Here is a 16,621-nt window from a genome sequence, read left to right as displayed (position 1 = left end):
TTTGTATACATATATCCGATAAAAAAATTAAAATGTAATCAAAATTTATTTGCGTTAAATATTTTCGCTTTTGTCTTTTAAAACCTGTTGCATGGCAGTTAATTATTTAAATTTATGTTCCTCTGTAAAGCATATGGTTCCAATAATTAGAAATAAATATAGAATGAAACTCAGTAGCTGATCCGTTTTATTAGGAAGTAAAAAAGGAAACAATAATATGTAAAGGTTTTCATTCGCCGAAATGATGAATAATATAATGAATGAATGAATGAATAATAAAATCTGCTAGAACATATGTATAATAATCGATGACAAGAGAAAAAGAAAAAAGAGTAGATGAAAAGGGAAAATTGGAGTTTCATTTTCCCTTTTTATCCTCGCCTAAACTACGTGTACATAAACTAGCCTTTGTCAACATCAAGAATAATTTTTCTCCGAAGCGTTCATTTGTGCGCTATTTTCAACTTCCATAACCCAAGAGAGCCGCGCGTTTTTCTTTTTTTTCTTTTTAATTCCCGCATATCGAAACAAGGAAGAAAAAAATAAAAAGAAGCAAACGGATGGATGGCGAACAGATGATAAACGCAACCGTGACACAGAAATTGGGAAATCGCGATTGAGTCAGTATATTGTTGTTTTAAATAGAATAGTAGCTTAAGGCTATATACGTCAGAATGTTAAAACTGAAACATGTGCTTTATGCAATCATTATATTTCCCACTATTGAAAACAATAGTTTTTTCTTTTTTTCTTGAAAATTTCCTTGAAACTTGAGAAATGTATAAAAAATGCGATTAGCATTGAACAGAAAACCTGATTTTTATCTTTTACTGCTAAGAAAACGTATGTTCTTAGAAATATTTTCAAGACTGATTAGGAGACACGGATTATTTTTCCTACAATTAAAACAAAAATATAAAATCAGATTAATTATCAAAAGAAAGAAAGAAAAAAATTTTTAACAAGAAATTTGGCGGGCAATAGTTAATAACACATTGGATTCTAAGCACAAGCAGATCGTGTAATTTTTGTGATTTATACCAAATAATTAATAAATTCAGTTTTTTTTCGTCAAATTATATTACCATAAAAAAGTCAACGTATTAAATTACCTGTAATTCAGAATGTTTTTTTAAAAAAAAATTATTCTCACTGCTTTTAAATGATTACTTAATTGTGATGTCTGTTATAGTTTAAACCTGTTAATGGGCAAAACTATCATAATGGGCCTGCTTAGGAACAGAAACTAAGTATTTTATTTTTTTAAAGGTCTTAATTGTACTTATTTTATTAAGCTAATTAATAAATTATTATTTTTTATGAGAATTTTTTGACTTGAGGAAAGATATTAAGTGTATTTTTTGGCGTAAGAAATAATATAGTCTTATATTATTGTAATTTATTAGAGTTGCATAGAAAAAGGGAATACGAATACACCCACCACAGATTCGTCTGGCCTCATTTGCACCGTTATTGACCAAATGCAGGCATTTTTTTGATAATTAATTATTGACTACAATATACAAATGACGAATTTTAATCATACGGCTATTGGATTTCCTTGTCCACAGGCTAACAGTGGAAGGATTTCAAGGCTTCCCCCACCATGTAAAAAAAAAAAAAAATCAAGTTAGTTACATCTAAAATTCTACGAAAGCTAGTTTGCCCTAATGCTTCACCTATGAGTTCCCTTGTCTTTTGGATTGGGTTGAAAATTCCAAGGATACGGAGTTTAATATTGACTCAGAATTGGGTTCTGCTCAACGCCGGTAAAAAAATAAAATAAAGTAAGGCTACAGGAGATTAGCAGTGAAATGATGATTTTTCGTCATACGGGCGGATATTTGAAAAGTAATTAAAATGTATTTCATAATATCGCTCATTTGGTGAAACAATGACGTAACTGATAATTTCTCTATTAAGACTGATTTTAACAATGACGTAACTGATAATTTCTCTATTTAGGTTGATTTTGCAGTTACGTCATTGTTTCACCAAATTAGCGATATTATGAATCCAACAGTCGAGACCAGTGATCGTGGTTTTGCTGATACAGAATATGGGAATGTATCAAGCAGTTTTGACCAAATTTATTATTAAAAATAAGTTTTTCCCCCTCATAAAATGCATCTATTACTATCGATAAATAACACTAGGTAACAAATTTTATGTTGCATTTAAACATATACTTGGTCTTGCCTGATTTGAGAGTGGAGATATCAAATTAGTTATGCTTTTAAAGCTAAACCATTTTTAATCTAGGGGCGTTACAGCACATCATCGAGATTAAAACTGCATAAAAAGCTAAACCCGGAAATGTCATCGTTCGCGGCTAAGGAAGCTTTCTTATTATGATCCGTTCAGAAGCACACGAAGAAATAATTCATAATCGGGAAGCACCCCAAGCGGCGTATGACAACATATCCGGGTATAGGTTCCTATGCAATTTTAATCCTGGTGATGCGACGTAACTCTTCTAGAAGTTAGTCGCAACTTTTATGTGATCTCTGTTATATATGACGTTTTTAATCTTGTACATTTCGACAAAAATAGACTAAAAATGACATTTAAAAATATATTGTAGTTCGGAGAAAGGAAACGATTGTAAATTTGAAATCAGCGACGTGAAAATATCAAAAATCCGTTAAAAAATCTCATGCAACAGAAAACGAGAAAAAACAGAAATTGTTTTCCAGTGTATTTTTTTTTTAATTACAAAAGTTGTACTTCAAACGAATTTTCCCTGAAAATAATTTATGGATTCTTATATTTTAATTACACATAAATGATTATAGTATTTTACCTAAACTAATTAAGTACATTTATTTTACCAAGTACATTTAAACATATACTTGGCCTTGCCAGATTCGAGAGTGGGGATTTCAAATTAGTTATGCTTTTAAAGCTAAACCATTTTTAATCTAGGGGCGTTACAGCACATCATCGAGATTAAAACTGCATAAAAAGCTAAACCCGGAAATGTCATCGTTCGCGGCTAAGGAAGTTTTCCTATTATGATCCGTTCAGAAGCACACGAAGAAATAATTCATAATCGGGAAGAGTCCCAAGCGGCGTATGATCACATATCCGGACACGGGTTCCTATGCAATTTTAATCCTAGTGATGCGACGTAACTCTTCTAGAAGTTAGTCGCAACTTTTATGTGATCTCTGTTATATATGACGTTTTTAATCTTGTACATTTCGACAAAAATAGACTAAAAATGACATTTAAAAATATATTGTAGTTCGGAGAAAGGAAACGATTGTAAATTTGAAATCAGCGACGTGAAAATATCAAAAATCCGTTAAAAAATCTCATGCAACAGAAAACGAGAAAAAACAGAAATTGTTTTCCAGTGTATTTTTTTTTTAATTACAAAAGTTGTACTTCAAACGAATTTTCCCTGAAAATAATTTATGGATTCTTATATTTTAATTACACATAAATGATTATAGTATTTTACCTAAACTAATTAAGATATTCATATAGATAAATTAGTTTGAAAAAGTATGTATATTTTTAATTTTTTTACGCTGAAGATTTTATAAGTTCCGAAAGAATTAAAAAAAAAAGTAAATAAATACAAAATAAATGTTTTTTTTCTTCTTCTTCTTAACTTAAAAGCAATTTTAGACAAATAGAAAAAGAGTGAGCTTGTTCGGAGTAATTTTAAGCATATACGTACATAAACGAAATGGTGTATTTTAGAGTAACAACAACCTAACCACAAAGTATTAAAAAAATAATTTTCAAATTCATTAAAATTATTTAGAAAATACTCCAATGATTCATTGGGATCCTCCCCTTCTGTGACCCGAAAAAAACCAGTTTTCTAGATGCAATGTTAACCAACCCTCTGATCTCTATCAAAATAAAGAAAACCTTCAAATGAATTATTTAATTACTTTTCATTCTATTCTAAGTTTTTATTCAATGGAGATTTTTTAGATTATTAATAAGGAGAAAACTGCGATTGTAAAATGAGATACAAAATAAGTAAATGAACTCATTACATTACAACATAAAACGAGTGAAATTAATTTCGAAACAGGTGTCTTTTGTAATGTAAAAATTCAGTCATACTTTCATTTGAAGCATAAGATCTCGATTACCAATGGCAAACAACACGTACTTCAATTCCTAAATGTAACATATTTATTATTAATAGTGAAATTAGTGTACCAATATAACAGTGAAGTAGTACGGGCCGTACCGATTGGGCAAAAAAGGCAAAAGACTGATTAATTAAAAAAACAATTTTTCTCTTAATAATTGTTATTTCATTAAGAAAAAAATTGTTATAAAAAATTTTCTTTTACGAAAAAAATAAATTTTTTTAGCAGTGTTAATAAGTCACTAATAAGCATAATTAGGAAGTATAAAGTAGCAGCACTGCCATATTCCAAGTGCAATACCACAATAAAGATTTCGTTTTTTATTCGAAAGAGTATCAATTTATTTAAATAATTTTTTCTTTTTGTTAATTCCGTTTTTTCTCCTAATTAACCAATTTCCGGCCTCATGTTTTATTTTATTTTTTTAATATAAACTGATATCAGAGGAACCCGCTAAGTTGTCCGAATTACCACCTTTCACGCCACCACTTTTGAATTAATTTTAGTACTGTATTTAATTTTAGTGAAGTATATTTAAGTACCGCGGTTAAGATGGGCTGACTCAGTGGAGTCTGATTTTCTCGCAATTAATGAAAAGAATTGGAGATCAAAGGTAAATCGGAAGTCGTCATGGAGAAATCTTCAGAGGAAGGCATTGGCTCACATTGGGCTGTCTGGCCAACTATGATGATGATGACATTTAAGTACTAAGAATATTATTACATTGCAAATAATGCAAAATTTTAAGCACAGGTTATCAGAGATCAGATATAAGATATGAACTAAAATACAGTTCGTAAAATAAAAATGTTTTTTTTTTTCGTTTTGTTTTTTGTTGATCTAATGATTAGATTTATATTTTGAAAAATAAAAAACGGAACACAATGAATAACTTTTGATTTAATCATCAGATCTTCACATACTAGGACTCAATTCTAAATGGTTTAAAGGGGTGACCTTAATTATGCTAATTAATTAGTGCAGATAATGTTTTAAGTTTCGAAATCAGATACAAAACGGGAGACTTTCTCTGAATAAATATACCTTTTTGTCAACGGATTCGGATTTTAATCCTAAAAATATGGAGGGTAACCGAAATCTGGAAAATATGATCCCAATAGCTAAGTCAGAAAAGCGGTCGAAAGTTTGAGACCTTTAATGATCGGAACTCCACGTTCTAGGACTCAATCTTAATGGTTCCTGTAGATTGGGGTGACCTCAAATATGGTAATTTATTAGTGCAGACTATATTTTAAGTTACGCAATCAGGTACTAAAAAGTACTTTCCCTGAAACATCTGAAAGTATTCGCATGTAATTTTCTCAACGTATTCGGATTATTATCATCAAAATATGGAGGGTAGCTGCAATCTAGAAAATATGGTCCTCAGAATTCATCAGGAGAGCGGTCTTAAGTTTGGATCCTTTAATGTTAATTTTACTTTTTGCGTATTTCGTCATATCTTAAGAACTTTTCAAGCGAATTTAAAAAAAATTGCACGAGAGTTTAAAATTCATTTATCCAAAGATAGTTAATTCTATGTAAAAAAATAACTTTAAGTAAATAGTTATCAATTTTAATTATCTTATTTAATAATAGTTAAAAAAATTTAAAATTTTAAGGCATATAATTTTTTACATCATTTTAAAGAATGTAATTTTACATGGCAAAATACACAATTTGAGCGAAATCAGTGGAATAGTTTATGAAAAATCGAATTTTAAAATTAAGACTTTTTATTAATTGTACGACTTTTTTAAAAATACGAAGTTATTCTAGGCGGTCCGTTATTTTTTGCATTTTATTCATTTATTTTTGAGCACGTACAAAACCTGTTTATCCAAAGATATTTTATGCAACAAATATTCATGATATAAATATTTTACACCTAATTTAATAATTATCGGGAAGATTTCAAATTGTATCTACATATGCTTTTCATGATTCAACATCATGTAATTTTAAAAGACGAAATCCAAAATTTGCAAAGCATCTTTCGAACAGTTTTCAATTTATATATTGAGAAAGAAAAGGTTCAGATTCCATCGAGGAAAAAAAAAAAAAGAAATATATATATTTAGAGAAAATAAGTTTTTGTTTCTGATGTTGTATCTTAACATAATGTCTGCACTAATTAAATAGCATATTTAAGGTCTTTATCTCTAATTTTAAGGTCTCTTATCAATTACAAGATAAGAAGTTATAAAAAGGTGCTCAGTTTTTATATTGTGCATAATAGAAGTGACAAGCATTATCTATCTAACGTGTTATAGTGCATCTAAGTTAGAAAAAATTATTAACATTCACCTCATAAGGGCAAAATATGTGAACAAACTTCGACTTTTGAGCAGTAGATTTTCATTTTCTGAAATATCAACAGATATGAGAAAAGCCAAACTTTCTGTATTAAAGCTTAAAAACTACATTTTTTAAAATTTCAAAATTGTTGCAACTAGGACTGGGCTATAAATCGATATATCGCGACATATCGATTTAACGCCTATATCGGCAAACCGATACAGCAACTTTCATTCCAAGCGATGCATCAGAAATCTGATTTAAGCCGTCGAGTGAAGAAGACGATATAACGATATAGCGATACACGCAAGGACTTTCTCTTACGTTCCGATGCCAACTCGCGCTGTGGAAGACGATATTGTTTCGTTATGTTGAGACGGCCTTGACTGATGAGCGGTAGAATCAGAATCACTTTTGAGACCTTATATCGTTATATCACATGTTCGTTTTCGCACCTTCGCGATTTGAAATCGTTTCTTGTAGATTATTTTCTATGGGATTAACTTCGTGATCGCCGTCGTAACCTTGTTCTGAACGCAATCTATTATTGAAAAGAATTTATAAAGAAAAGTTTCTTCATTAATTAGGTAAGTTTTTTATTTATTTTCTGACAAAACTTTTTTTATATTTTTAAATGTGAAAATTATCGGAAATCTAATTTAAGGCACCCATAAGGAATTAAATTAAAGTAAATAAATTTGTTAGGTTATTTTTTTACTTTCTTTTAATTTATTAAAAACCTTTCGGATAAAACTTCTAATAATTTAATGGGCTTCTATTACTGATCTTAAATTTATAAATCTTGAGTTTTTATTTTTAGAAATAAAGTTAAAACAAAACTTATTTTTTGGACATAAGTCAATAAACTTTATTTGTTCAAAAGAATTTGAAAAGTTTGCGAATTTTATTCATTTCTTTTTCTTTTTTTTTTTATCAATTACTACTTCGTTTTATTAGAGAGTAAAATCATTATTTTTTTTTAATTTTCGTTTTATATTATTAGTTAATTAGCTAAATATATTACCGAATATCACAATTCTTTTTTTATTTTTAAGAATTTAATTAAGAAACTTTGCCTTACTTTGTTTTTCGTTCATAACTCGGTCATTATTTAATTTAATTTAATTATTTATATGAAATAATAATAAAAATAGTGTTTAAGAAGCATTTTTTTTTCTTAAATTTATTTAGCTCTTTGTTTTAAGCATACAAATAATTTTTTAACGAACTTATTTTTTAAATTTTGTTCCTATGCTGTTAGGTAAATATATTGATAAATTTCACTTTTATTTATTTTTTTATTTTTAAACTAAGAAATCTTTTGTTATTTGCGTGATCATTTTTAGAAAATATAACAAAACTTGTGTTTACTTCTTCATTAAGAATTTGAACATTACGATCGAACTTAATAATTCTGTAATTATTTACGCATAATAGTACAAGCAAATATTGATTTGTTAAAAAAAGTTTCTTTTTTTTAAAAAAAAAAAATATATTTTTAACACTTTGTTTTAAGTGTATAATGAATTTCTTAACAAACTTTTTTTTTAATTTTTTAAATTTTCTTTCAATAATTTCAGCTAGATATCTTTATAAAATTCCCTTTTTATTTTTAAACTGAGAAATCTTTCAGAGAACGAAAATTTTAAGAAATTATTACAAATCTTATGTTTACTTTTTAGTTTAAAATTCGAACATTTTTAATTTTAAACTTCGACTTTTAGTCAATCTAACTTTTATTTTAATTAAAATATATTTTGAAATTTTAAAATCAGCTTTTGTTTAATAACAATATTTTTTTTCATTAAGGGTGTTTTAGGGGTTAACTTAAATTAAGACTGCTTATACCTTATAAACGATAAAGAAGTGCAAATATTTCATTCTGTATCTACACACATTTTTTCAATAAATATTTTAAGTAAGATTTGTACATCTTAGTCAATTTATTTAATATCTTTCTTTAGCAAAACATATATATTTTCAAATTTATAAATTGATTTAAATCAATATGCGTATGAAGTCTTGATAGAAATCTGACTTTCTGTGCCTTAAAGTAAATGAAATTCAAAAATACTATATCGCGATACATCGCTATATCGCGATGCGAAACTGACGATATATCACGATATATAATTTCTAATATCGCCCAGTCCTAGTTGCAACATATATAGATACACACTACTCTACAATAATGGAAAGAAAAAAAACATTTACAAAAACATTTTTGTTTTAAATTTCTTAAGAAATACGCAGAGGATTATTTTGCAACTTAAGACTCGTTTAGCTCATACGATTACTCGATTTTTCTTACTTTGCAATAAGGTTTAAAGCTTTCAGAAATTTAAAGGGCCTGCAATAAATTAAGAAAAAAAAACTAGCGTTTTTAAACACACTATGCAAGAAAATCAGGCAATAAGGCGAATCAGGCGATTACTTTAATTGTTATTTGCAACAACTGAGTAAAATTTCGAAATTATGGATTAAATAATTTTAGAAATGCGGACACCTTGATAAATTTTTAGACTTACGTTTTTTCTTCTTTTTTTTGTTGCTATAACTTTAAAAATTTTCAGTAAAATGAAACAAAATTTCCGGTGGATCAATTTAAAATTAAATACAAAAATTTTGTTTTAAAATTTGAAAAAAGTTCGCTTAAAACTACGCAAGATAGGAGAGCACGAAAAACATTAAAAAATTTTTTTTTCCATAATTTTGTAGTGAATCTTATTTGGCAATTAATGAAAAGTCTTATTTGAATATCGTAAAAACGTAAAAAGTTTCGAGCAATTTTCCATGCAGTTTTTTATATTTTTTAAAAATAAAGCTCAAAAGGATCAAGGGTTTTCCACAAATTATATATATATATATATTTTTTTAAAATTTTTTTATATATATATTTATATATATATTTATATATATATTTATATATATATTATATATATATTTATATAATATATTTATATAATATATTTATATAAATATATATATATTTATATAAACACATAATATACTACACACAGGAGTTGGACAAAATAATGACAAGACTTCTATACTAATACATTTGTTGATCTTTCTCAAGGAACACTAAGAGAATCAATTTATAACTTCAGAAATGTTTAGATCAGGCAAGTTCATATACACATCAATGAAGTTCAAAGCTTTTATAGGTTTGAGGGAATGACAATAAATTACAAACGGCAAATAATATTTTTGGTCACCTTATGCCAAAAACTGTAGCAATAGATTTGTTACTTGTGCAGTTATTTTGGTTCTTATGTGTAACAATTGCACAAAATTTCGTAATCTCAGCTAAAATATTTACGGAGATATGATATGAACATTTTTATAACAACAATTATTTCGTCTTGCGTTTTTTTTTTCTTTTTCTGCTATAATTTAAAAAAATCTTAATAAAATTAAACAAAATAATTGGAGCAATTTAAAATTAATTACAAAATTATTGCTTTAAAATGTGAGGAAAATTCTTTGAAAACTGCACAATATAAGTAATTAAAGTAGTTCTTCAATAATGTACATGGGTGGGGAAAAATAAATATTTTTTTTCATGATTTTGCAGTTAATCGTATCTGACAATTAATTAAAAAAGTTCGATTTCAATATCTTAAAAATTTATAAAATTTCAATGTTAAACTCAGCAGCCTTGTAATTTTAAACCCAATCTAGAAGACAATGGAACTCCTGGATGTATTAAGTGAAATTTGCTTTCAGGGATGACTTTTTGATAGAACTAACCCGCATCCGCGTCGTGTGGTGAGAAAAACCATGTGAACCTCTCAGTGTTGGATTGTCGGCAAGGGTATTCTGACTCATAATTCGTCTACCACTGAGAACATTTTTCGTCAGAGCCAGGAGTGGGATTTGTATCGACCAGCCATTGCAGGGATTTGAACACAAATCACTTCATTGGGAGGTGAGCGCTCTATCCCCTCAGCCACTATGACTAATTAAAAATTCTAATATTTTTTTCCCTAAATATCAAATTAAACATCAGAGTTTGCAATTTATGCATAGCCAGGATGTAGTTTAAAGTTTCAATACAAAAATATGTTTTAAATGCGGTGATCCCAATATTTTGAGAATAGTTTAATCAAGCCAGCTTATTTTTAAAAAATTGAATCTTTACACAACTATCCTTATATTGTGAAACTTTCAATAAATAGGATACAAGTATTTTTAGCAATTAAAGTATTTTTTAGCAATTAAAAATTTAATATAAGGTTTAAAAATGAAGAAGTTTTAACTACTGGGAAACTAACTGCTTAAAACTAATATTAATAAATATTGTTTCAAAAAGTCAAGAAATAATCAATGAACACTTCATGATACAAATAACTTCAGATATTTTTTAGGAGCAACCTGGTAAACCACCTTAGTCTTTTTATTTAAAAACAGTAAACATGGAGTTCTTTTTTTTATGATGGAACTAACCATTTTGAAATACAACTCAAAATTTTAATTTTCACCATATAATTGTTAAAGATGCTCTAGAAAAAGGCCCACAAAATATACTCATATTCAAGAATTTCTCTTATCATACAATAGGTATTTTTCATCATAGTTAATGTTTCATTATCATTAATATTTGTTTTTTAGAAAAAAATATGAAACGAAGTACCTCATTAAAATTATCTAAAAATACAAATTTGGTAACATAAGAAAAATTTGAGAAACTGTAAGGAAAAAAAAAATACATAAAAAATTGAAGAATAATTTAAAAAGTAGTGAATAAAAAAAAATCTTTAAAAAAATATGCTTATTTGAATTGTTAACCTCTTGAACTAAATATATGTGGTTTCTCATTAAGCCAAAAATTCATCATGATAGCTGTAATCCTTGGCTTTAAGTTTTTCTATGGGGAGGGTGGGGGGCACATTAAAAACCATTTAAATAGTCCTTTAATAGGTATCATATTTGAATTCAGTGGCTCAAAATCAATAAATAAAAGTTCTGACGCGTGTAATATAACAAGATTGTTATATTACATGCGTCAATAAACATTTCTAAGCAGTTACATAGTTTATAAAATTTACATGTATATAGTATAAAATTCACTAAAGTATAAAAAGGCCTAACAAGTGTTGCTATAAATTAATCCAACTTCCGAGTTTATGTTCTTAAATACATTCAGTGACGCATACAGCAAAAGCACTGAAAATTAACAGTTAAAATCTATTTTTTGCAGATCTTCTTAGCAACTGGCACAAGGAGCATGCAAAAAAAAAGGAGCATTTTTTTCAAAGAAAAAATATATTCACAATAAAGTTTTCAAAATACTTTATGTACTTACATTGTTAATAGATTGAGGATAGTTGTTTTGATGATTTGGATACGGAGAAGAGCCAGAATGGGAATATGGAGTTGGGCCAGTTGGATAAGGAGAATTAGTTGCTGCATTTGATGAGCCAGTAGGTGGATATGGTGAGCCAGTAGGTGGATATGGTGAGCCAGTAGGTGGATATGGGGAGCCAGTAGGTGGATATGGGGAGCCAGTAGGTGGATATGGGGAGCCAGTAGGTGGATATGGGGAGCCAGTGGGTGGATATGGGGAGCCAGTGGATGGATAAGGAGATCCAGAGGGAGGATAAGGAGATCCAGAGGGAGGATAAGAAGATCCAGATGAAGGATAAGGGGATCCGGTTGGAGGATAAGGAGATCCAGATGGAGGATAAGGAGACCCAGATGGAGGATGAGAACCAGGTGCAGGATTAGATGAAGGATAAGGATATGCAGCTCCTGGTGGTCTATTAGAAGGATTGGTAACAGGATCCATAGGCAAGTGAGGGTAAGCAGGATTCATAGTAGGAGCAGTGGGATTTATAGCACCTGGATATCCTCTAGGTATGCCAGGAGGAGGATTAAAATCAGGAGTGAAAGGATTCCAATTACTCATGATCTCCTAAAATAAAACATATATTCAGAGTAATAAATACATGTATTTGATGAATAGTTTAATAGTAAAAGGTACAAAATTTCCACTTTGAATAACAAATCTTATGTAAGTGTAGAATTTTTGTTTTTCTTTTTTGAGATTTATAGATTGATGACAAGTGAACATTTTATTATTGAGCATAGAAAGAGTTGTGATTTGCTTATTTTTTCTGAAAAAGAGAATGGGGTCTAGAATCAGACAAATATGTGAAAATATGTAGTTTGTGAATTACCACCTAAAAATAATTATTTTAAAACATTTATCAAATGAACAAGACAAAAAAAAAAAAGATTTTTTTTCTTCATGAAAGGGCTTAACTATTTAGAGTAAAAATGACAAAATTACATATTACGTTTGAACTGATAAATTACTTAAAACAAAATAATTAATTGTGATGATATTTTCAAGAATGTGCATTTATGAAACTTGATTCTTTTATCACAAGCTCAATTTTTAGTTTGCAGTTGAAATAGTTTAGCTCTTGATTTATATAGTAGACTGCTATTTAATCAAAACCAGGAAACTAAAAGTATGCCAGAAAATTAATATCTATTTATCATAGCACTACCTCAACATAAAACTAAATTAACAAACTAATATTAACCAAAGCCATAATTAAATCACTACTATCATATCATAGAGTAAAGTCAGAGTAATATTGAGAGTCAGTAAACCAACATTTAACATATTGTAAGCGGAAGGAGAAAAAATATTTAAAACATAACCATAGAGGTAGGAAATAATTATTATAAAAAAACTTGAACTTGCTTAAATTCCTTGCCAATGCCTTATATTTAATCAGATATATGAACATAGTTATTGTCTCTAGGGCAACGAAAATAAAATATGTAAATGTTTAAATTATTTCTGTAAACTTAGAGCTAATGATAGTCAAAGGTAACTGAATCATCAAAGTTTTATAAGGATGTTAATGTTTACTACAATAATGAGATATGATACATGAGTTATAAGATATAATTAATAACTAATAGACTAACTAATATCAGGCATGATATACCTGATTTGTAAATCGCACCTGATTAGCATTTACTGCACTAATCAGGTAAGATATATGGATCAGGCATGAATGTTTTTTAATTTTGGGGTGTGATTCTATGTGAACAGGACGGAATACGATAATACAACATTATAATAATAATAACAATAATAATAATAACAATAATAATAATAACAATAATAATAATAACAATAATAATAATAACAATAATAATAATATCAAACATTAATATATACAGTGCACTCTCACTTATGCACCGGTGTAAGGGGCCAAGACAAAAAAGTGCATAAGTGAAAAACTTCAAAATTCTAAAATGCAACGTAAATTGCAGTGACAATATGAATAAATATGTTTCTAAAGATTAAATGTTAATATTTATACTGTTTTAGTATTTACTATAATTATACAAAGAAAAAATTTAACATACCTTAACACAATTTATTTTCTAACAAAATAATCTTTTAATTCAAAACATTTAAAAAAAAAAAAAAAAAATTATTTAAAGGATTAAAAAAATAAAATGTTAGCCTAAAATTTCGGCGCATAATTGAAAAATTTATTTTTAGAGCAACGCATAAACAAAGAATGTTTATCATTATTTTCCCATCTAATGTACTGGGACTAATAAAAATCGTCGAATAAATGAAAAAGGTGCATAAAAGAGGTGGTGCATAAGTAAGAGGTCACTGTATACAGAAGAAGATCTCTGTAACACAAACCTTGAAACCTGAGATTTCGTACTTTACAAAATTTTGTGTAATATGGATCATTTCACTAATCTTAGAATTTTCCAACTAAGTATGGTAATATTAGTCTAGAATAGATCAATTTTAAGATGTTTTAAAAAAAGTTTTGGATACGAATACTAAAAACAAAATAAAAGTTACTATTTACAGATATTTTTTGCAGCATTAGAACTATTAACAAGCAAATTAATCAATTTTAGTTTGCTTAGCCTTTGAAATTTTAACCTCTTAGCAAATAATTAAACAAATAATGTAAAAAGTTAATAGTCCTTGCCTAGTCAAAGAAATTTTTTAATTACAAATTTCATTGTTTACACTCAAAAAGTAAGTGTGGTTTATGGGAAATTGAGGTTCATAGAATTGCATTATACTTATAGAACTTCTACTGTATTAGGTTTCATGTAACACAATATCAAACTTAATTTTTGATGTTTTAAAATTGTATAAAAATAGACTCACTATTTAAACTCATTTAAGGACTGTGAGAGAGTGGAATAATCTGAAATTCATAATTTTATGAAATTTCCCTAAGCAAAGTTTTCAAATTCAATTAATAAAACAGATTCCATCAAAAACACAAAACATAATTCAGTTCAATTAAAAAGAAACAACGAATTTATTGTTTAGTTCTCATATGGTGACTTTCAGTCATCTACTACTGCAAGAAAAATGTATGAAAGCATTATGTTTTAAAATAATTGGAAGACTACATTTAAAGTTGTAAAACTATATTAATCAAATTTTCTTTTAAAAAAAAGTTTTAGTTTTGAAAAACATTCTATAAATTGTATAATAAATATTTCCCCATTGTTCTTGATTGTTTCATCATTCATTATTCTTGATTTTTTTAAATAAAAAAATTTAGTTTTAAAAAACTTTTTTTAAAAGTTATGATAAATATTTCCGAACATGTCATAGATCTTGACTTTAAAATAAAAAGTGTTAGTTTAAAAAAAAAAGCTTTTTATCAATTTTCAGCTCAAATATTTCCATCACTGTTATTAATTTCTAAAATAAAAAGAGTTCGTTTAGAAAAAGTTTCGATAAATTTTATAACAAATATTTATTCACCTATCAGTGATAGCTAACATGATGATTGTCATTGATATTGCTAAACGTAGAACATGATACTTATTATAACAAGATCACATATGTTATCTGATAGAAATATAACTACATAAGAACTTTACCTACATTCGAAATAAATATCCCATATAATAAAATTAAAAAAAATTCTAATATTTCAACAATGTGTACGTAGAGAATAAGAGCAAAATAAAAATTTCAGTTTCGCAGTAAATGAATAATACTAATCTAATTTGTAAAATGCAAATCGATTATACTCACAGAAAAAGCAGCAAATAAAAAGAATCACATGAAACAAAATGTAGGAGTCATAAATTTTCTTCTTAATAGGAATCTATAATTTTACTGCTTAATGACTCAGTCTTGTTATTACATTCAAAATTGCAACCAAATAATAAAAATGCATACTATTTTTAGAGAACAGCCCAGACAAGTTTGTTTGAAAAGGACAATGATACAGCTGATTCTAAAGCGTTTAAACCGATTAAGCTTTTGTAGCCTATTACTTGTAATTTACGAACTTGTTTCAACTCATCGGTTCAGAACACAACTAATGGTTTTATTTTTTTGATAAAACTCACATAAAATGGAGGAAGTTGTCTGCTTTCTCGAAGTATGAATTTGAGTTTGCGCTTTGATCAAACTTACTATAATTCAAGGCAACTTTTTAGTCATACATAAAATACAACAGTAACTGATATTTTTAATAATCTTTTGCAATATATAGCATTTTTCTTCAATTTATTAATTAGATATTCTTTTTAAAAGTCAAAACATCTGTAAACATTTGTCTTTTTATTCAACAATAACTTCAACTTCTTCCTTAAAAAGCAGACGATATTTCTTGTTGCATTGTGGAACAAATTTTGAATTCAACCTTTTTAAAGAATTTAAGATTTAAATGATTACTCTAAAACATTTTTAAACGGACATCGTCAAATGGTTTTTAACTAGTTAGTTAAATTATTTTTGCTCTTTTTTTGACAGTTTCTTTAACATTTTGAGTGCATAAAGTGAAAATGGAAGAAAAGTCAATGGATCTAAATTCGAATGTTGCAAATATTCAGCTTTCTCCGCCTAAAGATATAAGGGACATTATTTTGAAGTTTGATGAAAGTGGCGTTAGTGGTGAGCCTTTTTCATTTAATAATTTTGTTGAAGATAAAACTAATGTTGAAAACAGAATTATGGATGTCAAGCAGACAAGGTTTCCATTAGAAGAAAACGAAAGAAAAAGTCACGATGAGAAAGATGATTTAAGTTTGATTGATTTATCAGAAATTGATTTTGAAATTTCAAAAGATATGTTTGATGATATAAAAATAAAGGAAGAAGATATAATTGGATTTGATGAAAAGGTTTCAAGTCAATTATCAAATGGAAGAGAAAAGAATATCAATTTTAA

At 27.6% G+C, this 16,621-nt stretch overlaps 1 protein-coding gene across 8 annotated transcripts in view; it reads right to left on the bottom strand.

The window, feature by feature from the left end:
• The window catches only part of LOC107440758 (annexin A4), a 46,773-nt gene that overhangs the window by 17,327 nt on the left and 12,825 nt on the right, over positions 1 to 16,621 (bottom strand). For 2 of the 8 annotated variants that reach the window (XM_071177843.2, XM_071177847.2), the window contains exons 1-2: positions 15,325 to 15,441; positions 11,725 to 12,333 (exon numbers count right to left, since the gene is read on the bottom strand). In XM_071177843.2, the coding sequence (XP_071033944.2) occupies positions 11,725 to 12,327 (603 nt within the window). In that variant the 5' untranslated portion in view covers positions 12,328 to 12,333; positions 15,325 to 15,441. Of the gene's footprint in view, positions 1 to 11,724; positions 12,334 to 15,320; positions 15,447 to 15,477; positions 15,805 to 16,621 lie in introns of those variants that run through there. The other 6 variants (XM_016053778.4, XM_071177846.2, XM_016053779.4 and 3 more) reach the window with 5 other exon arrangements.

The sequence above is a fragment of the Parasteatoda tepidariorum genome, chromosome 2, assembly GCF_982258835.1.
Source record: "Parasteatoda tepidariorum strain Cologne lab strain chromosome 2, Ptep-v5.0, whole genome shotgun sequence".
NCBI lineage: Eukaryota > Metazoa > Arthropoda > Arachnida > Araneae > Theridiidae > Parasteatoda > Parasteatoda tepidariorum.
Note: the sequence above shows the minus strand (reverse complement) of the source record. Positions and strands in the feature narration are given on the sequence as shown.